General features: G+C 62.4%; 1 protein-coding gene across 1 annotated transcript in view; it reads right to left on the bottom strand.

The window, feature by feature from the left end:
* LOC122547822 (chitinase domain-containing protein 1-like) overlaps positions 1-1,850 on the bottom strand; it is a 75,472-nt gene extending 73,622 nt beyond the window's left edge. Inside the window, exons 1-2 of the mRNA XM_087996195.1 lie at positions 1,806-1,850; positions 1,014-1,163 (exon numbers count right to left, since the gene is read on the bottom strand). Of these exons, the coding sequence (XP_087852321.1) occupies positions 1,014-1,163; positions 1,806-1,850 (195 nt within the window). The remainder of the gene's footprint in view (positions 1-1,013; positions 1,164-1,805) is intronic.
* Positions 1,851-21,036: the final 19,186 nt, after the last annotated feature.

Raw genomic sequence — 21,036 nt, 5'->3', positions numbered from 1 at the left:
CCACTTTGAACCTCTTGATGTGATTCTACTCTGGAACTCACTCCCAGGTATCTGCTATTCCATATATAAACCATCCTGAGCCCCTCGATCAGATCACTCATGCACACCTGGTATTCTACATATAAAATTACTCTGACCCTTCAATTAGATTCTGTTTTGTAACTCACTCCGAGGTATCTGTTATTTTATATATAAGCCACCCCAAACCTTTTGATTAGGTTCCAATCTGTAACTCACTCCTGGGTGTATGTTATTGTGTATAAACTACCTCAAATCCCGCAAATAGATTCCAGTTTGTAACTCACTGTTGGGTGTCTGTTATTGTTGATATAAATCACTCTGATCCCTCAATTAGATTCTGATTTGTAAATCACTCCTGGGTATCTGTAATTTCATACATAAACTTCTCCCCCATCAACCGAATCCCTTGATTAGATTCCAGTCTGTAACTCACTCCCATGTATCTGTTATCCCATAATGTAAACCACCCTCAACCCCTTGAGTAGATTCCAGTCTGTAACTCACACCTAGATATTTGTTATTCTGTGCATATACCACCCAGAACCCCTTGAATAGATTCCAGACTATAACTCACTCCTGGGTATTTGTTCCTCTACATATAATCCAAGCCAAATCATCTGATTAAGCTCCAATCTGTAACTCATTCCCAGCTATCTATTAACCTGAACAAACTGAAGCCTTACATATATCTTGAAGTGTGGAAAACACGGATTGTAATCAATTTTTTTCCAGAATGTCTAGTGGAAACAGCTTTTAAAATTTTATCCTGAATAAGTGTGCCTTCCCACCAAGTTTGAAACTTGTTAATAATTCAGTGGGACACAAGTTGCATGGTTCCCCTGCCTGTGCGCGGTTTGGTTAAAAAACACACAGCACCTTGCTCTCCTCCCCCCCTACCCTGGAGAGGGACTGCACCAAACGGTCCAAATTAAGGACTCCACTGTTGACAGTGCTGTGTTATAACACACACACACACACACTCCATTACTTACAGGTGTGACGTAGCCCAGAATGTCACCACTGAAGTGTCGCTCTACCACCTTGGCAGCGCAGTAACTCTTATGCTCCTTCAGAATATCTCTGGCCTTGGGATCAGTGACGACCAGCCCTCTCTCCTGCACCAAATGCTTCGAAGGTCCGGTCTAACAGAACAACACGGAGCTGTCAATCAACATGACTCACAATCGGGAAGCCTGACCATCTCTGATCAAGGGAGACCAATGTGTGGGACTGAGGGAGGGCTGTTGTAATGCTGTGCTGCCAGCTTTATTGCCAATCGCATGTCAGGTGAACACTTCCTAGAGGCACGCTAGCACCCTGAGGCACTCACCCCTTGGACCCTCCAACCACCATCTCACAGCGTGGGATGCACAAGGCTGAAATCTTACTTACTAACACCTTTATTTGAAAAGAAAACTAAACTGTCAGAACAGGACAGAGTCAGATGGCATTGAATAAATCACATGCGATGAATGATCCACACAGTGTTTCTGACCATGAACAGCATTAACCAAAGGCTGCTGCTGCTCTCAGTTGAGGCTCTGAGCCACACTGTTTCATGCACACAAAGTCGGAGAGGGAGAATGAAAGTCCAACTTTATGTTTAACACGGATGTGAGAGTCAAAACGATTGAAATTCAAACTCTCAATCTGCCCAGAGCTTTCCTCTGCTCTTCCGTAGCTTTCTTTTTTATTTCTCTAGTGTCCCTCCTTTTCTAATGACGGCAGTATCTCTAAAGCACTGATGGCCACTCCTAATACAGGGCACATCCCCATCTCTATACATGGTTATAGTGGGAACCTGGGACGCCAACCAGGCTGCTTGCCATACTCCAATACAGAATAAAGCCTCGTGTCCCAGGGCATGTCCAGGATGGTCCTCACATGAGGGGGGGAGAGGGGGGGGGGGGGGGGGGGGGGAGGGGGGAGAGTGGGGGGGATGGGGAGAGTGGGCGGGTGGGGGGTAGGGGGCAGAGTGGGCGGGTGGGGGGTAGGGGGCAGAGTGGGCGGGTGGGGGGTAGGGGGCAGAGTGGGCGGGTGGGGGGTAGGGGGCAGAGTGGGCGGGTGGGGGGTAGGGGGGCAGAGTGGGCGGGTGGGGGGGAGGGGGCAGAGTGGGGCGGGTGGGGGGGAGGGGGCAGAGTGGGCGGGTGGGGGGGGCAGAGTGGGGGGGAGGGGGCAGAGTGGGGGGGAGGGGGCAGAGAGGGCGGGTGGGGGGGAGGGGGCAGAGAGGGCGGTGGGGGGGGAGGGGCAGAGAGGGCGGGTGGGGGGGGAGGGCAGAGTGGGGAGAGTGGGGGGTGGGGGGGGAGGGGGAGAGTGGGGGGGGAGGGGGAGAGTGGGGGGAAGGGGGAGAGTGGGGGGGAGGGATTGAGGGGGAGGGGGGGAGGGGAGAGAGTGGGGGGGGGAGGGGAGAGAGTGGGGGGGGGAGGGGAGAGAGTGGGGGGGGAGGGGAGAGAGTGGGGGGGGAGGGGAGAGAGTGGGGGGGGAGGGGAGAGAGTGGGGGGGGAGGGGAGAGAGTGGGGGGGGGGAGGGGAGAGAGTGGGGGGGGGAGGGGAGAGAGTGGGGGGGGGAGGGGAGAGAGTGGGGGGGGGAGGGGAGAGAGTGGGGGGGGGAGGGGAGAGAGTGGGGGGGGGGAGGGGAGAGAGTGGGGGGGGAGGGGAGAGAGTGGGGGGGGAGGGGAGAGAGTGGGGGGGAGGGGAGAGAGTGGGGGGGGGAGGGGAGAGAGTGGGGGGGGGGAGGGGAGAGAGTGGGGGGGGAGGGGAGAGAGTGGGGGGGGAGGGGAGAGAGTGGGGGGGGAGGGAGAGAGTGGGGGGGAGCACTGATGGGGGGGGAGGGCAGAGTGGGGAGAGTGGGGGGTGGGGGGGAGGGGGAGAGTGGGGGGGGAGGGGGAGGGGGGAGAGTGGGGGGGGAGGGGGGAGAGTGGGGGGGGAGGGGAGAGAGTGGGGGGGAGCACTGATGGGGGGGGGAGGGCAGAGTGGGGAGAGTGGGGGGTGGGGGGGAGGGGGAGAGTGGGGGGGGAGGGGGAGAGTGGGGGGAAGGGGGAGAGTGGGGGGGAGGGATTGAGGGGGAGGGGGGAGGGGAGAGAGTGGGGGGGGAGGGGAGAGAGTGGGGGGGAGGGGAGAGAGTGGGGGGGGAGGGGAGAGAGTGGGGGGGGGGAGGGGAGAGAGTGGGGGGGGAGGGGAGAGAGTGGGGGGGGGGGAGAGAGTGGGGGGGGGGGAGAGAGTGGGGGGGGGGGAGGGGAGAGAGTGGGGGGGGAGGGGAGAGAGTGGGGGGGAGGGGAGAGAGTGGGGGGGGGAGGGGAGAGAGTGGGGGGGGGAGGGAGAGAGTGGGGGGGGGAGGGGAGAGTGGGGGGGGGAGGGGAGAGAGTGGGGGGGGAGGGGGAGAGTGGGGGGGGAGGGGAGAGAGTGGGGGGGGGAGGGGAGAGAGTGGGGGGGGAGGGGAGAGAGTGGGGGGGAGGGGAGAGAGTGGGGGGGTGGGGAGAGAGTGGGGGGGGAGGGGAGAGAGTGGGGGGGGAGGGGAGAGAGTGGGGGGGAGGGGAGAGAGTGGGGGGGAGGGGAGAGAGTGGGGGGGAGGGGAGAGTGGGGGGGAGGGGGAGAGAGTGGGGGGGGGAGGGGAGAGAGTGGGGGGGAGGGGAGAGAGTGGGGGGGAGGGGAGAGTGGGGGGGGGGAGGGAGTGTGGGGGGAGGGAGAGAGTGGGGGAGGGGAGAGAGTGGGGGGGGGAGGGGAGAGAGTGGGGGGGGAGGGGAGAGGGGGGGGGAGGGGGAGAGTGGGGGGGGGGAGGGGAGAGAGTGGGGGGGGGAGGGGAGAGAGTGGGGGGGGGGAGGGGAGTGAGTGGGGGGGGGGTGGGGAGAGAGTGGGGGGGGGGAGGGGGAGAGTGGGGGGGGGAGGGGGAGAGTGGGGGGGGGGGGTGTGGGGGGGAGGGGAGTGGGGGGGGGTGGGGGAGTGTGGGGGGTGAGGGGGGTGTGGGGGGGGGGGAGTGGGGGGGTGGGGGGAGGTGGGGGGGTGGGGGTGTGGGGGGGGAGGGGGAGTGTGGGGGGGGGGAGTGGGGGAGTGGGGGGGGGGGGTGAGGGGGGGGGGGAGGTGGGGGGGGGGAGAGTGGGGGGTGGGGGGAGGGGGGGTGGGGGGTGGGGGGGGAGGGGGAGAGTGGGGGGGAGGGGGGGAGTGGGGGGAGGGGGGTGTGGGGGGGGGGGGGGAGTGGGGGGAGTGGGGGGGAGGGGGGTGAGGGGGGAGGGGGTGTGGGGGGGGGAGGGGGGGTGGGGGAGTGGGGGGGGGGGGTGGGGGGGGGTGGGGGGGAGGGGGGGTGGGTGGGGGGGGGTGGGGGAGAGTGGGGGGGGGGGGGGGGAGTGTGGGGGGGGTGGGGGGGGAGTGGGGGGTGGGGGGAGTGGGGGGGTGGGGGGGAGGGGGAGTGTGGGGGGGGTGGGGGGAGTGGGGTGGGGGGGGTGGGGGGGGGGGGGGGGGAGTGGGTTGGGGGGGTGGGGGAGAGTGGGGGGGGGGGGGTGGGGGTGAGTGGGGGGGGGGGGGGGAGGGGGGTGTGGGGGGGAGGGGGAGTGGGGGGGGGGTGGGGGGTGTGGGGGGGGGTGGGGGGGTGGGGGGGTGGGGGGGTGGGGGGGTGGGGGGGAGGGGGGAGTGGGGGGGTGGGGGTGTGGGGGGGGGTGGGGGTGGGGGGGTGGGGTGGGGGGGAGTGGGGGGGTGGGGGAGAGTGGGGGGGGGGGGGGGAGTGGGGGGGGGGGGTGTGGGGGGGTGGGGGGGTGGGGGGGTGGGGGGGGGGGGTGGGGGGGGGTGGGGGGGTGGGGGGTGGGGGGGTGGGGGGGTGGGGGGGAGGGGGGGGGGGGGTGGGGGGGTGGGGGGTGGGGGGGGTGGGGGGGGTGGGGTGGGGGGGTGGGGGGTGGGGGTGTGGGGGGGTGGGGGGGGAGGGGGGGTGGGGGGGTGGGGGGGAGGGGGGGGTGGGGGGGTGGGGGGGGGGGGGGGGGGGTGGGGGGGGGGTGGGGGGGGGGGGGAGGGGGGGGGTGGGGGGGGGGGGGTGGGGGGTGTGGGGGGGGGGGTGGGGGGGGGTGTGGGGGGGGGGGGGGGGGGGGGGGTGGGGGGGGTGGGGGGGGGGGTGGGGGGGGGGTGGGGGGGAGGGGGGGGTGGGGGTGGGGGGGGAGGGGGGGGTGGGGGGGGTGGGGGGGTGGGGGGGGGAGTGGGGGGGTGGGGGTGGGGGGTGAGGGGGGGGTGGGGGGGAGGGGGGAGGGGGGGTGGGTGGGGGGGTGGGGGGGGTGAGGGGGGGTGGGGGGGGAGGGGGAGTGTGGGGGGGGGGGGGGAGGGGGTGGGGGAGGGGGAGGGGGGGAGGGGGGGAGGGGGGTGGGGGAGGGGGGGTGGGGGGGGGGGTGTGGGGGTGGGGGGGTGGGGGGAGTGGGGGGGGGGTGGGGGGAGGGGGAGGGGGGGGAGGGGGGTGGGGGAGGGGGGGGGGGGGGGGGGGAGAGTGGGGGGGGGGGGGGGGAGAGTGGGGGGGGGGGGTGGGGGGAGGGGGGTGGGGGGGGAGGGGGGGTGGGGGGGGTGGGGGGGGGGGTGGGGGGGAGTGGGGGGGGGGGGGGTGGGTGGGGGGGGGGGGTGTGGGGGGGGTGGGGGGGGTGGGGGGGGGGGGGTGTGGGGGGTGGGGGGGTGGGGGGTGGGGGGGTGGGGGGAGGGGGTGGGTGTGGGGGGGGTGGGGGTGAGGGGGGGGTGGGTGGGGTGGGGGGGTGGGGGGGTGGGTGGGGGGGGGGAGTGGGGGGTGGGGGGGGGGGTGGGGGGGGGTGGGGGGGGGTGGGGGTGGGGGGTGGGGGGGGGGGGGGGGGGGGGGGGGGTGGGGGTGGGTGGGGGGGGTGGGGGGTGGGGGGTGGGGTGGTGGGGGGGGGGAGGGGGGGGGTGGGGGTGGTGGGGGGGGGGGGGGTGGGGGGGGGGGGGGTGGGGGTGGGGGGGGGGGGGGGAGTGTGGGGGGGTGGGGGGGGGGGTGGGGGGGGGGTGGGGTGTGGGGGGGTGGGGGAGGTGGGGGTGGGGGGGTGGGGGTGGTGGGGGGGTGGGTTGGGGGGGGGGGGTGGGGGGTGGTGGGGGGGGAGGGGGAGAGTGGGGGGGGGGGGGTGGAGTGGGGGGGAGGGGTGAGGGGGGGGGAGGGGAGAGTGGGGGGGGAGGGGAGAGTGGGGGAAGAAGTGGGGAGGGGAAAAGTAATGAAAGGGATCAGTTGATGTCGGGAAGGGAGAGAAGTGGGGCCGGGGCCGATGGAAGTGGGGGACGAAAGAGAGGAGGAGGGAGGAGGGAGAGGCCTGGGCCCGGGGAACACCGGCTGGGGCTGGGGCGGGAGCGGGGCATACCGCCCGGGGACACCACAACATCCATCCACCCGGCACAGGGGGGCGGGGTCACACACAGGAGGCGGGGTCTCTCACACACAGGGGGGCGCGGTCACACAAACGGGGGGCGGGGTCACACACACGGGGGGGCGGGGTCTCACACACACACACACGCAGGGGGCGGGGTCACAAACGGGCCGGGGTCAAACACGCACAGGGGGCGGGGTCACACACACGGGGGCGGGGTCACACAACAGGGGGGGCGGGGTGTCTCACACATATGGGGCGGGGTCACACACACACACAGGGGGCGGGGTCACACACACACACAGGGGGGCGGGGTCACACACAGGGGCGGGGTCACACATTACAAAGTGGGTGATGGGAGGGTTGATGGGGTGATGGCGGTGATGTTGGGTTAATGGGGTTGTGATAGGGTTAGGGGGTGATGGGGCTTAATGGGCGGTGATGGGGGTTAATCCGGGGTGATAGAGGGTTAATGGGGGGTTAATGGGGGTGATGGAGGATTAATGGAGGGGTGATGGAGGGTTAAGGGGGGTGATGGAGGATTAATGGGTAGTGATGGGGGTCAATGGGGGGTGATGGAGGGGTTAGTGGGGGTTAATGGAGGGTTTGGGGATGATGGAGGGTTAATGGGGTGTTGATGGAGGGTTAATGAGGGGTGATGGAGGGTTAATGGGGGTGATGGAGGGTTAATGGGGTGATGGGGCGTTAATGGGGGAGTGATGGGGGAATAAATGGGGGGTGATGGGGGTTAATGGGGGGTGTTGGGGCCTAATGGGGTGTGATGGGGGTTAATGGGAGGTGATGGGGGTTAACGGGGTGTGATGGGGTTAATGGGGGTGTGATGGGAGTTAACGGGAGTGATGGAGGGTTAATGGGGGTGATAGGGTTTAATGGGGGTGTGCTAGAGCATTAATGGAGGGTGATGGGGGATTAATGGGGAGGTGATGGGGGTTAATGGGGGGTGATGGAGGGTTAATGGGAGGTGATGGGGGATTAATGGGGGGTGATGGGGGTTAATGGGGGTGATGGAGTGTTAATGGGGGTTAATGGGGGTGTAATGGAGGGTTGATGGGGATGATGGGGGTTAATGGGGGGCTGGTTGAGGGTTAATGGGGGTGATGGGGGTTAAGGGGGGGTGATGGTTGGTTAATGGGGGTGATGGTTGGTTAATGGGGGTGATGGGGGTTAATGGGGGGTGATGGAGGGTTAATGGGTGGTAATGGAGGGTTAATCGGGGTGATGGAGGGTTAATGGGGGTGATGGGGGTTAATGGGAGGATGATGGGGATTAATGGGGGTGATGGTAGGTTAATGGGGGTGATAAGGGTTAATGGGGGGTGATTGAGGTTTAATGGGGGTAATGGGGGTTAATGGAGTGTGATGGAGGGTTAAAGGGGGTGATGGAGGGTTAATGGGGGTGATGGGGTTAATGGGGGGTGGTGGGGGTTAACGGGGGTGATGGGTTAATGGGAGGGTGATGAGGGTTAATGTGGGTGATGGAGGTTTAATGGGGAGTGATGTTGGTAATGGGGTGATGGAGGGTTAATGAGGGGTGATGGAGGGTAAATGAGGGGCTTATGGAGGGTTAATGGGGGTGATGAGGGTTAATGTGGGGGGATGGAGGGCTAATGGGAGGGTGAAGGTGAGGTAATGGGTGGTGATGGGGGGGTTAATGGTGGGTGATGTTGGTAATGGGGGTGATGGAGGGTTAATGGGGGATGATGCGGGTTAATGGGGGGTGAAGGAGGGTTAATAGGAGGTGATGGGTGGTTAATGGGGGTGATGGAGGGTTAATGGGGGAGTGATAGACGGTTAATGGGTGGGTGATTTTGGTAATGGGGGTTATGGAGAGTTGATGGGGGAGTGATAGAGGGTTAATAGGGGGGTGATGTTGGTAATGGAGGGGGTGATGGAGTGTCATGGTGGGTGACGGAGGGTTAATGGGGGATGGTGGGGGTTAATGGGGGGTGATGGAGGGGCTAATGGTGGGTGATGTTGGTAATGGGGGTGATGAGGGTTAATGGGGGTGATGGAGGTTTAATGGAGGTGATGTTGGTAATGGGGGGTGATGGAGGGTTAATATGGAGGGTTAATGGGGGGGTTGATGGAGGGTTAATGGGGTGTGATGGAGGGTTATGGGGGTGCTGGAGGGTTAATGGGAGTGTGATGTTGGTAATGGGGGTGATGGAGGGTTAATGGGGGGTGATGGAGGGCTAATGGGGGGTGATGTAGGTAATGGGGGTGATGGAGGGTTAATGGGGGGTGATGGACGGTTAATGGGGGTGATGTTGGTAATGGAGGGGGTGATGAGGGTTAATGGGGGTGATGGGGGGTTAATGGGGGGTTAATGGGGTTGATGGAGGGTTAATGGGGGTGATGGGGGCTTAATTGGGTGGGTGATGGTAGCTTACTGGGGGTGTGATGGGGGTTAATGGGAGGTGATGGAGGGTTAATGGTGGGTGATGGGGGTTAATGGGGGGTGATGTGTGTTAATGGGAGTTAATGGGTGTGATGGGGTTTTAAGGGGGTGATGGAGGGGTAATGGGGGTGATGGGGGATTAATGGGGGGTGATGGAGGGTTAATGGATGGGTGATGGAGGGTTAATGGGGGATAATTGAGCATTAATGGATGGGTGATGGAGGGTTAATGGGGGGGTTATGGAGGGTTAATAGGGGCTGATTGAGGGTTAATGGGGGGATGATAGAGGGTTATTGGGGGGTGATGTAGGGTTAATGGGGGTGTGATGGAGGGTTAATGCGGGAATGATGGAGGGTTAATGGGGGGTGGTGGAGGGTTAATAGGGGCTGATGGAGGGTTAATGGGGGGATGATAGAGGGTTAATGGGGGGGTGATGGAGGGTTAATGGGGGTGATGGAGGGTTAATAGATGGGTGATGGAGGGTTAATGGGGGGGTGATGGGAGGGTTAATGGATGGGTGATGGAGAGTTAATGGGGGGTGATGGAGGGGTAATGGGGGTGTGATGGGGGATTAATGGGGTGGGTGATGGAGGTTAATGGGGGGTGATGGAGGGTTAATGGGGTGATGGAGGGTTAATGGATGGGTGATGGAGGGTTAATGGGGGTGATGGAGGGTTAATGGGGGTGATGGAGGGGTAATGGGGGGAGATGGGGGATTAATGGGGTGGGTGATGGGGTTATGGGGGGTGGTGGAGGGTTAATGGGGGGTGATGGAGGGTTAATGGATGGGTGATGGAGGGTTAATGGGGGTGATGGAGGGTAATGGGGTGATGGGGGATTTAATGGGGTGGGTGATGGGGGTTAATGGGGGGTGGTGGAGGGTTAATAGGGGCTGATGGAGGGTTAATGGGGGGATGATAGAGGGTTAATGGATGGGTGATGGAGGGTTAATGGGGATGATTGAGCGTTAATGGATGGGTGATGGAGGGTTAATGGGGGGATGATGGAGGGTTAATAGGGGCAGATGGAGGGTTAATGGGGGGGTGATGGAGGGTTAATGGGGGTGTGATGGAGGGTTAATGGGGGGATGATAGAGGGTTAATGGGGTGTGATGGAGGGTTAATGGGGGTGATGGAGGGTTAATGGGGCGGTGATGGAGGGTTAATAGGGGTGATGGAGGGTTAATGGATGGGTGATGGAGGGTTAATGGGGGGATGATGGAGGGTTAATGGGGGGGTGATGTTAGTAATGGGGGTGATGGAGGGTTAATGGGGGGGCTGATGTTAGTAATAGGGGGTGATGGAAGGTTAATGGATGGGTGATGGAGGGTTAATGGGGGGGTGATGTTACTAATGGGGGGCGAAGGAGATGGGAGTGAAATGAACACCAGGTAGTTTCAGGGTGATGAGTTGGATTGGAGGATGGTGAGGACTGCTCAGGAGCTGCCAGACTGCCTCCCAGTCTCAGAAACATCTCAAACACCCAACAAAAATAAATTAGCATCTCACAATGTCATCGAACTGCAAAATGGACCCAGCTGCAGCCAGGGCAGGCAACTTGGATTAGAATATTTTTTATTGTCATGCAAATTCAATCTAAAATATGTTGAAAGGTGTGTGCCATCGCCCGTATATAGGCACCAATCACATTATCTGAGAACAATATGTAAAATCATAACATAGAGAGAGTCCTACTTTCGTTTCTCTGCTGCTACAGCATGCGCCACAGAGAGAGTCCTGCTCCAGGCTTCCCAGTCCCACACCGTGTCACAGAGAGAGGAAGTGTCCCACTCCAGGCTTCCCAGTCCCACACCATGCCGCAGAGAGAGAGAGAGAGAGAGAGAGTCCCACTCCAGGCTTCCCAGTCCCACATCGTGCCGCAGAGAGAGAGAGAGTCCCACTACAGGTTTCCCAGTCCCACACCGTGCCGCAGAGAGAGAGAGGGAGTCCCACTCCAGGATTCCCACTCCCACACCGGGCCCCAGAGAGAGAGAGAGAGTCCCACTCCAGGCTTCCCACTCCCACACTGTGCCCCAGAGAGAGAGAGAGAGAGTCCCACTCCAGGCTTCCCAGTCCCACACCGTGCTGCAGAGAGAGAGAGAGAGAGTCCCACTATAGGCTTCCCAGTCCCACACCGTGCCGCAGAGAGAGAGAGAGTCCCACTCCAGGCTTCCCAATCCCACACCGTGCGGCAGAGAGAGAGAGAGAGTCCCACTCCAGGCTTCCCAGTCCCACACCGTGCCCCAGACAGAGAGAGAGAGTCTCACTCCAGGCTTCCAAGTCCCACACCGTGTCACAGAGAGAGAGAGTCCCACTCCAGGCTTCCCAGTCCCACACCGTCCCGTAGAGAGAGAGAGAGAGAGAGTCCCACTCCAGGCTTCCCAGTCCCACACCGTGCCCCAGAGAGAGAGAGTCCCACTCCAGGCTTCCCAGTCCCATAACGTGCCCCAGAGAGAGAGAGTCCCACTCCAGGCTTCCCAGTCCCACACCGTGCCCCAGAGAGAGAGAGTCCCACTCCAGGCTTCCCAGTCCCACACCGTCCCGTAGAGAGAGAGAGAGAGTCCCAATCCAGGCTTCCCAGTCCCACACCGTGCCCCAGAGAGAGAGGGTCCCACTCCAGGCTTCCCAGTCCCAGAAGCGTACCCCAGGCAGAGAGAGAGGCCCACTCCAGGCTTCCCAGTCCCACACCGTCCCGTAGAGAGAGAGAGAGTTCCACTACAGGCTTCCCAGTCCCACACCGTGCCGCAGAGAGAGAGAGTCCCACTCCAGGCTTCCCAGTCCCACACTGTGCTGCAGAGAGAGATAGAGAGTCCCACTCCAGGCTTCCCAGTCCCAGAACCGTGCCCCAGACAGAGAGAGAGTCCCACTCCAGGCTTCCCAGTCTCACACTGTACCGCAGAGAGAGAGAGAGAGAGAGTCCCACTCCAGGCTTCCCAGTCCCACACCGTGCCGCATAGAGAGGGAGAGTCCCACTCCAGGCTTCCTAGTCCCACACCGTGCCCCAGAGAGAGAGAGTCCCACTCCAGGCTTCCTAGTCCCACACTGTGCCGCAGAGAGAGATAGAGAGTCCCACTCCAGGCTTCCCAGTCCCAGAACCGTGCCCCAGACAGAGTGACTGTCCCACTCCAGGCTTCCAAATCCCACACCGTCACGTAGAGAGAAAGAGAGAGAGAGTCCCACTCCATGCCTCCCAGTCCCACACCGTGCCCCAGAGAGAGAGAGAGAGTCCCAATCCAGGCTTCCCAGTCCCACACTGTGCCCCAGAGAGAGAGAGAGTCCCACTCCAGGCTTCCCAGTCCCACACCGTGCCCCAGACAGAGAGAGAGAGTCTCACTCCAGGCTTCCAAGTCCCACACCGTGTCACAGAGAGAGAGAGTCCCACTCCAGGCTTCCCAGTCCCACACCGTCCCGTAGAGAGAGAGAGAGAGAGAGTCCCACTCCAGGCTTCCCAGTCCCACATCGTGCCCCAGAGAGAGAGAGTCCCTCTCCAGGCTTCCCAGTCCCACACCGTCCCGCCGAGGGAGAGAGAAAGTCCCTCTCCAGGCTTCCCAGTCCCACACCGTGCCCCAGAGAGAGGGAGAGTCCCACTCCAGGCTTCCCAGTCCCACACCGTGTCGCGGAGAGAGAGAGAGAGAGAGAGAGAGTCCTGCTCCAGGCTTCCCAGTCCCACACCGTGCCCCAGAGAGAGAGAGAGAGAGAGAGAGAGAGAGACTCCCACTCCAGGCCTCCCAGTCCCATAACGTGCCGCAGAGAAAGAGAGAGAGACAGCGTCCCACTCCAGGCTTCCCAGTCCCACATCGTGCCCCAGAGAGCGAGAGAGAGAGTCCCTCTCCAGGCTTCCCAGTCCCACACCGTCCCGCAGAGTGAGAGAGAAAGTCCCACTCCAGGCTTCCCTGTCCCATACCATGCCGCACAGAGAGAGAGAGTCCCACTCCAGGCTGTCAAATTCCACACTGTGCCACAGAGAGAGGGAGAGTCCCACTCCAGGCTTCCCAGTCACACACAGTGCCCCAGAGAGAGAGAGAGAGAGAGACTCCCACTCCAGGCCTCCCAGTCCCATAACGTGCCGCAGAGAGAGAGAGAGAGACAGCGTCCCACTCCAGGCTTCCCAGTCCCACACCGTGCCCCAGAGAGAGAGAGTCCCACTCCAGGCTTCCCAGTCCCACACCGTGCCCCAGAGAGAGAGAGAGGGAGAGTCCCACTCCAGGCTTCCCAGTCCCACACCGTGCCGCAGAGAGAGGGAGAGTCCCACTCCAGGCTTCCCTGTCCCACACCGTGCAGCAGAGAGACAGAGAGAGTCCCTCTCCAGGCTTCCCAGTCCCACCACGTCCCGCAGGGAGAGAGGAGAGAGTCCCACTCCAGGCTTCCCAGTCTCACACCGTGCCGCAGAGAGAGGAAGAGTCCCACTCCAGGCTTCCCAGTCCCAGAACCGTGCCCCAGAGTCAGAGAGTCCTACTCCAGGCTTCCCAGTCCCACACCGTACCCCAGAGAGAGAGGGTCCCACTCCAGGCTTCCCAGTCCCACACCGTGCCCCAGAGAGAGAGAGAGAGTCCCACTCCAGGCTTCCCACTCCCACACCATCCCGCAGAGAGAGAGGGAGAGTCCCACTACAGGCTTCCCAGTCCCACATCGTGCCCCAGAGAGAGAGAGAGAGAGTCCCACTCCAGGCTTCCCACTCCCACACCATCCCGCAGAGAGAGAGGGAGAGTCCCACTACAGGCTTCCCAGTCCCACATCGTGCTGCAGAGAGAGAGAGAGAGAGTCCCACTCCAGGCTTCCCAATTCCACACCGTGCCGAAGAAAGAGAGAGAGATTAAGTCCCACTCCAGGCTTCCCAGTCACACACTGTTTTGCAGAGAGAGAGAGAGAGAGCCCCACTCCAGGCTTCCCAGTCCCACACCGTCCCGCAGAGAGAGAGAGAAAGTCCCACTCCAGGCTTCCCTGTCCCATACCGTGCCGCACAGAGAGAGAGTCCCACTCCAGGCTTTCAAATTCCACACCGTGCCACAGAGAGAGGGAGAGTCCTACACCAGGCTTCCCAGTCCCACACCGTACCCCAGAGAGAGAGAGTCCCACTCCAGGCTTCCCAGTCCCACATCGTGCTGCAGAGAGGGACAGAGAGAGAGAGTCCCACTCCAAGCTTCCCAGTCCCACACCGTGCCCCAGAGAGAGAGAGAGAGTCCCACTCCAAGCTTCCCAGTCCCACATCGTGCCGCAGAGAGAGAGAGAGAGAGAGAGAGAGAGTCCCACTCCAGGTTTCCCAATTCCACACCGTGCCGAAGAAAGAGAGAGAGATTAAGTCCCACTCCAGGCTTCCCAGTCCCACACTGTTTTGCAGAGAGAGAGAGAGAGCCCCATTCCAGGCTTCCCAGTCCCACAACGTCCCGCAGAGAGAGAGAGAAAGTCCCACTCTAGGCTTCCCTGTCCCATACCGTGCCGCACAGAGAGAGAGTCCCACTCCAGGCTTTCAAATTCCACACCGTGCCACAGAGAGAGGGAGAGTCCCACTCCAGGCCTCCCAGTCCCATAACGTGCCGCAGAGAGAGAGAGAGACAGCGTCCCACTCCAGGCTTCCCAGTCCCACACTGTGCCGCAGAGAGAGATAGAGAGAGAGTCCCACTCCAGGCTTCCCAGTCCCACACTGTGCCCCAGAGAGAGAGAGGGAGAGTCCCACTCCAGGCTTCCCAATCCCACACCGTGCCACAGAGAGAGGGAGAGTCCCACTCCAGGCTTCCCAGTCCCACACCGTGCCCCAGAGAGAGAGAGAGGGAGAGTCCCACTCCAGGCTTCCCTGTCCCACACCGTGCAGCAGAGAGAGAGGGAGAGTCCCACTCCAGGCTTCCCTGTCCCACACCGTGCCGCAGAGAGAGGGAGGGTCCCACTCCAGGCTTCCCTGTCCCACACCGTGCAGCAGAAAGAGAGAGAGAGTCCCACTCCAGGCTTCCCAGTCCCACCACGTCCCGCAGGGAGAGAGGAGAGAGTCCCACTCCAGGCTTCCCGGTCCCACACCGTGCCCCAGAGAGAGAGAGAATCCCACACCAGGCTTCCCACTCCCACACCATCCCGCAGAGAGGGAGGGAGAGTCCCACTCCAGGCTTCCCACTCCCACACCGTGTCGCGGAGAGAGAGAGAGAGAGTCCCACTCCAGGCTTCCCAGTCTCACACCGGGTCACAGAGAGAGAGAGAGTCCCACTCCAGGCTTCCCAGTCCCACACCGTGTCGCGGAGAGAGAGAGAGAGAGTCCCACTCCAGGCTTCCCAGTCTCACACCGGGTCACAGTGAGAGAGAGAGTCCCACTCCAGGCTTCCCAGTCTCACACCGGGTCACAGAGAGAGAGAGAGAGTCCGACTCCAGGCTTCCCAGACCCACACCGTGCTGCAGAGAAAGAGAGAGAGAGTCCCACTCCAGGCTTCCCAGTCCCACACCGTCCCGCAGAGAGAGAGAGAGAGTCCCACTCCAGGCTTCCCAATTCCACACCGTGCCGAAGAAGGAGAGAGAGATTAAGTCCCACTCCAGGCTTCCCAGTCCCACACTGTTTTGCAGAGAGAGAGAGAGAGCCCCACTCCAGGCTTCCCAGTCCCACATCGTGCCGCAGAGAGAGAGAAGGAGTCCCACTCCAGGATTCCCAGTCTCACACCGTGCCCCAGAGACAGAGAGACCCACTCCAGGCTTCCCAGTCCCACACTGTGCCGCAGAGAGAGAGGGAGAGAGTCCCACTCCAGGCTTCCCAGTCCCACACGGTGTCACGGAGAGAGAGAGAGAGAGAGTCCCACTCCAGGCTTCCCAGTCTCACACCGGGTCACAGAGAGAGAGAGAGAGAGAGTCCCACTCCAGGCTCCCAGTCCCACACCGTGTTGCAGAGAGAGAGAGAGAGGGAGAGAGTCCCACTCAGGCTTCCCAGTCCCACACCGTGCCGCAGAGAGAGAGGGAGAGTCCCGCTCCAGGCTTCCCTGTCCCACACCATTCCCCAGAGAGAGAGAGCGAGTCCCACTCCAGGCTTCCCAGTCCCACACCGTCCCGCAGAGAGAGAGAGTCCCACTCCAGGCTTCCCAGTCCCACACCATACCCCAGAGAGAGAGAGACTCCCACTCCAGGCTTCCCAGTCCCACACCGTGCCCCAGAGAGAGAGAGAGTCCCACTCCAGGCTTCCCAGTCCCACACCGTGCCCCAGAGAGAGAGAGAGTCCCACTCCAGGCTTCCCAGTCCCACACCGTGCCCCAGAGAGAGAGAGAGTCCCACTCCAGGCTTCCCAGTCTCACACCGGGTCACAGAGAGAGAGAGAGAGTCCGACTCCAGGCTTCCCAGACCCACACCGTGCTGCAGAGAAAGAGAGAGAGAGTCCCACTCCAGGCTTCCCACTCCCACACCATCCCGCAGAGAGAGAGGGAGAGTCCCACTCCAGGCTTCCCAGTCCCACACCGTCCCGCAGAGAGAGAGAGAGAGAGAGAGAGTCCCACTCCAGGCTTCCCAATTCCACACCGTGCCGAAGAAAGAGAGAGGGATTAAGTCCCACTCCAGGCTTCCCAGTCCCACACTGTTTTGCAGAGAGAGAGAGAGAGAGCCCCACTCCAGGCTTCCCAGTCCCACATCGTGCCGCAGAGAGAGAGAAGGAGTCCTACTCCAGGATTCCCAGTCTCACACCGTGCCCCAGAGTGAGAGAGCCCCACTCCAGGCTTCCCAGTCCCACATCGTGCCGCAGAGAGAGAGAAGGAGTCCCACTCCAGGATTCCCAGTCTCACACCGTGCCCCAGAGACAGAGAGACCCACTCCAGGCTTCCCAGTCCCACACTGTGCCGCAGAGAGAGAGGGAGAGAGTCCCGCTCCAGGCTTCCCAGTCCACACACGGTGTCGCGGAGAGAGAGAGAGAGAGTCCCACTCCAGGCTTCCCAGTCTCACACCGGGTCACAGAGAGAGAGAGAGTCCCACTCCAGGCTTCCCAGTCTCACACCGGGTCACAGAGAGAGAGAGAGAGTCCCACTCCAGGCTCCCACTCCCACACCGTGTCATGGAAAGAGAGAGTCGGACTCCAGGCTTCCCAGTCCCACACCGTGTTGCAGAGAGAGAGAGAGAGGGAGAGAGTCCCACTCAGGCTTCCCAGTCCCACACCGTGCCGCAGAGAGAGAGGGAGAGTCCCGCTCCAGGCTTCCCTGTCCCACACCATACCCCAGAGAGAGAGAGAGAGTCCCACTCCAGGCTTCCCAGTCCCACACCGTCCCGCAGAGAGAGAGTCCCACTCCAGGCTTCCCTGTCCTACACCATACCCCAGAGAGAGAGAGTCCCACTCCAGGCTTCCCAGTCCCACACCGTCCCGCAGAGAGAGAGTCCCACTCCAGGCTTCCCAGTCCCACACCGTGCCGCAGAAAGAGAGGGAGATTCCCGCTCCAGGCTTCCCTGTCCCACACCATACCCCAGAGAGAGAGAGAGTCCCGCTCCAGGCTTCCCTGTCCCACACCATACCCCAGAGAGAGAGAGGGTCCCACTCCAGGCTTCCCAGTCCCACACCGTGCCCCAGAGAGAGAGAGAGTCCCACTCCAGGCTTCCCAGTCTCACACCGGGTCACAGAGAGAGAGAGAGTCCGACTTCAGGCTTCCCAGACCCACACCGTGCTGCAGAGAAAGAGAGAGAGAGTCCCACTCCAGGCTTCCCACTCCCACACCATCCCGCAGAGAGAGAGGGAGAGTCCCACTCCAGGCTTCCCAGTCCCACACCGTCCCGCAGAGAGAGAGAGAGTCCCACTCCAGGCTTCCCAGTCCCACACTGTGCCCCAGAGAGAGAGAGAGTCCCACTCCAGGCTTCCCAGTCTCACACCGGGTCACAGAGAGAGAGAGAGTCCCACTCCAGGCTTCCCAGTCCCACACTGTGCCCCAGAGAGAGAGAGAGTCCCACTCCAGGCTTCCCAGTCCCACACCGTGCCCCAGACAGAGAGAGAGAGTCTCACTCCAGGCTTCCAAGTCCCACACCGTGTCACAGAGAGAGAGAGTCCCACTCCAGGCTTCCCAGTCCCACACCGTCCCGTAGAGAGAGAGAGAGAGAGAGTCCCACTCCAGGCTTCCCAGTCCCACACCGTGCCCCAGAGAGAGAGAGTCCCTCTCCAGGCTTCCCAGTCCCACACCGTCCCGCAGAGGGAGAGAGAAAGTCCCTCTCCAGGCTTCCCAGTCCCACACCGTGCCCCAGAGAGAGGGAGAGTCCCACTCCAGGCTTCCCAGTCCCACACCGTGTCGCGGAGAGAGAGAGAGAGAGAGAGAGAGAGTCCTGCTCCAGGCTTCCCAGTCCCACACCGTGCCCCAGAGAGAGAGAGAGAGAGAGAGAGACTCCCACTCCAGGCCTCCCAGTCCCATAACGTGCCGCAGAGAAAGAGAGAGAGACAGCGTCCCACTCCAGGCTTCCCAGTCCCACATCGTGCCCCAGAGAGCGAGAGAGAGAGTCCCTCTCCAGGCTTCCCAGTCCCACACCGTCCCGCAGAGTGAGAGAGAAAGTCCCACTCCAGGCTTCCCTGTCCCATACCATGCCGCACAGAGAGAGAGAGTCCCACTCCAGGCTGTCAAATTCCACACTGTGCCACAGAGAGAGGGAGAGTCCCACTCCAGGCTTCCCAGTCCCACACCGTGCCCCAGAGAGAGGGAGACTCCCACTCCAGGCTTCCCAGTCCCACACTGTGTCGCGGAGAGAGAGAGAAAGAGTCCTGCTCCAGGCTTCCCAGTCCCACACCGTGCCCCAGAGAGAGAGAGAGAGAGAGACTCCCACTCCAGGCCTCCCAGTCCCACACCGTGCCCCAGAGAGAGAGAGTCCCACTCCAGGCTTCCCAGTCCCACACCGTGCCCCAGAGAGAGAGAGAGGGAGAGTCCCACTCTAGTCTTCCCAGTCCCACACCGTGCAGCAGAGAGAGAGGGAGAGTCCCACTCCAGGCTTCCCAGTCCCACACCGTGCAGCAGAGAGAGAGGGAGAGTCCCACTCCAGGCTTCCCAGTCCCACACCGTGCCGCAGAGAGAGGGAGAGTCCCACTCCAGGCTTCCCTGTCCCACACCGTGCAGCAGAGAGACAGAGAGAGTCCCTCTCCAGGCTTCCCAGTCCCACCACGTCCGGCAGGGAGAGAGGAGAGAGTCCCACTCCAGGCTTCCCAGTCTCACACCGTGCCGCAGAGAGAGGAAGAGTCCCACTCCAGGCTTCCCAGTCCCAGAACCGTGCCCCAGAGTCAGAGAGTCCTACTCCAGGCTTCCCAGTCCCACACCGTACCCCAGAGAGAGAGAGTCCCACTCCAGGCTTCCCAGTCCCACACCGTGCCCCAGAGAGAGAGAGAGAGTCCCACTCCAGGCTTCCCACTCCCACACCATCCCGCAGAGAGAGAGGGAGAGTCCCACTACAGGCTTCCCAGTCCCACATCGTGCCCCAGAGAGAGAGAGAGAGAGTCCCACTCCAGGCTTCCCACTCCCACACCATCCCGCAGAGAGAGAGGGAGAGTCCCACTACAGGCTTCCCAGTCCCACATCGTGCTGCAGAGAGAGAGAGAGAGAGTCCCACTCCAGGCTTCCCAATTCCACACCGTGCCGAAGAAAGAGAGAGAGATTAAGTCCCACTCCAGGCTTCCCAGTCACACACTGTTTTGCAGAGAGAGAGAGAGAGAGCCCCACTCCAGGCTTCCCAGTCCCACACCGTCCCGCAGAGAGAGAGAGAAAGTCCCACTCCAGGCTTCCCTGTCCCATACCGTGCCGCACAGAGAGAGAGTCCCACTCCAGGCTTTCAAATTCCACACCGTGCCACAGAGAGAGGGAGAGTCCTACACCAGGCTTCCCAGTCCCACACCGTACCCCAGAGAGAGAGAGTCCCACTCCAGGCTTCCCAGTCCCACATCGTGCTGCAGAGAGGGACAGAGAGAGAGAGTCCCACTCCAAGCTTCCCAGTCCCACACCGTGCCCCAGAGAGAGAGAGAGAGTCCCACTCCAAGCTTCCCAGTCCCACATCGTGCCGCAGAGAGAGAGAGAGAGAGAGAGAGAGAGTCCCACTCCAGGCTTCCCAATTCCACACCGTGCCGAAGAAAGAGAGAGAGATTAAGTCCCACTCCAGGCTTCCCAGTCCCACACTGTTTTGCAGAGAGAGAGAGAGAGCCCCATTCCAGGCTTCCCAGTCCCACAACGTCCCGCAGAGAGAGAGAGAAAGTCCCACTCTAGGCTTCCCTGTCCCATACCGTGCCGCACAGAGAGAGAGTCCCACTCCAGGCTTTCAAATTCCACACCGTGCCACAGAGAGAGGGAGAGTCCCACTCCAGGCTTCCCAGTCCCACACCGTGCCCCAGTGAGAGAGAGAGAGACTCCCACTCCAGGCCTCCCAGTCCCATAACGTGCCGCAGAGAGAGAGAGAGACAGCGTCCCACTCCAGGCTTCCCAGTCCCACACTGTGCCGCAGAGAGAGATAGAGAGAGAGTCCCACTCCAGGCTTCCCAGTCCCACACTGTGCCCCAGAGAGAGAGAGGGAGAGTCCCACTCCAGGCTTCCCAGTCCCACACCGTGCCACAGAGAGAGGGAGAGTCCCACTCCAGGCTTCCCAGTCCCACACCGTGCCCCAGAGAGAGAGAGAGGGAGAGTCCCACTCCAGGCTTCCCTGTCCCACACCGTGCAGCAGAGAGAGAGGGAGAGTCCCACTCCAGGCTTCCTAGTCCCACACCGTGCCGCAGAGAGAGGGAGGGTCCCACTCCAGGCTTCCCTGTCCCACACCGTGCAGCAGAAAGAGAGAGAGAGTCCCACTCCAGGCTTCCCAGTCCCACCACGTCCCGCAGGGAGAGAGGAGAGAGTCCCACTCCAGGCTTCCCGGTCCCACACCGTGCCCCAGAGAGAGAGAGAGTCCCACACCAGGCTTCCCACTCCCACACCATCCCGCAGAGAGGGAGGGAGAGTCCCACTCCAGGCTTCCCACTCCCACACCGTGTCGCGGAGAGAGAGAGAGAGAGTCCCACTCCAGGCTTCCCAGTCTCACACCGGGTCACAGAGAGAGAGAGAGAGTCCGACTCCAGGCTTCCCAGACCCACACCGTGCTGCAGAGAAAGAGAGAGAGAGTCCCACTCCAGGCTTCCCAGTCCCACACCGTCCCGCAGAGAGAGAGAGAGAGTCCCACTCCAGGCTTCCCAATTCCACACCGTGCCGAAGAAAGAGAGAGAGATTAAGTCCCACTCCAGGCTTCCCAGTCCCACACTGTTTTGCAGAGAGAGAGAGAGAGCCCCACTCCAGGCTTCCCAGTCCCACATCGTGCCGCAGAGAGAGAGAAGGAGTCCCACTCCAG

Source organism: Chiloscyllium plagiosum, unplaced genomic scaffold, assembly GCF_037043375.1.
Source record: "Chiloscyllium plagiosum isolate Xiang-an unplaced genomic scaffold, Cpla_swu_hap1 HiC_scaffold_18, whole genome shotgun sequence".
Lineage (NCBI taxonomy): Eukaryota > Metazoa > Chordata > Chondrichthyes > Orectolobiformes > Hemiscylliidae > Chiloscyllium > Chiloscyllium plagiosum.
The sequence above is the reverse complement of the archived record's forward strand: the minus strand, read 5'-3'. Positions and strand labels throughout refer to the sequence as shown.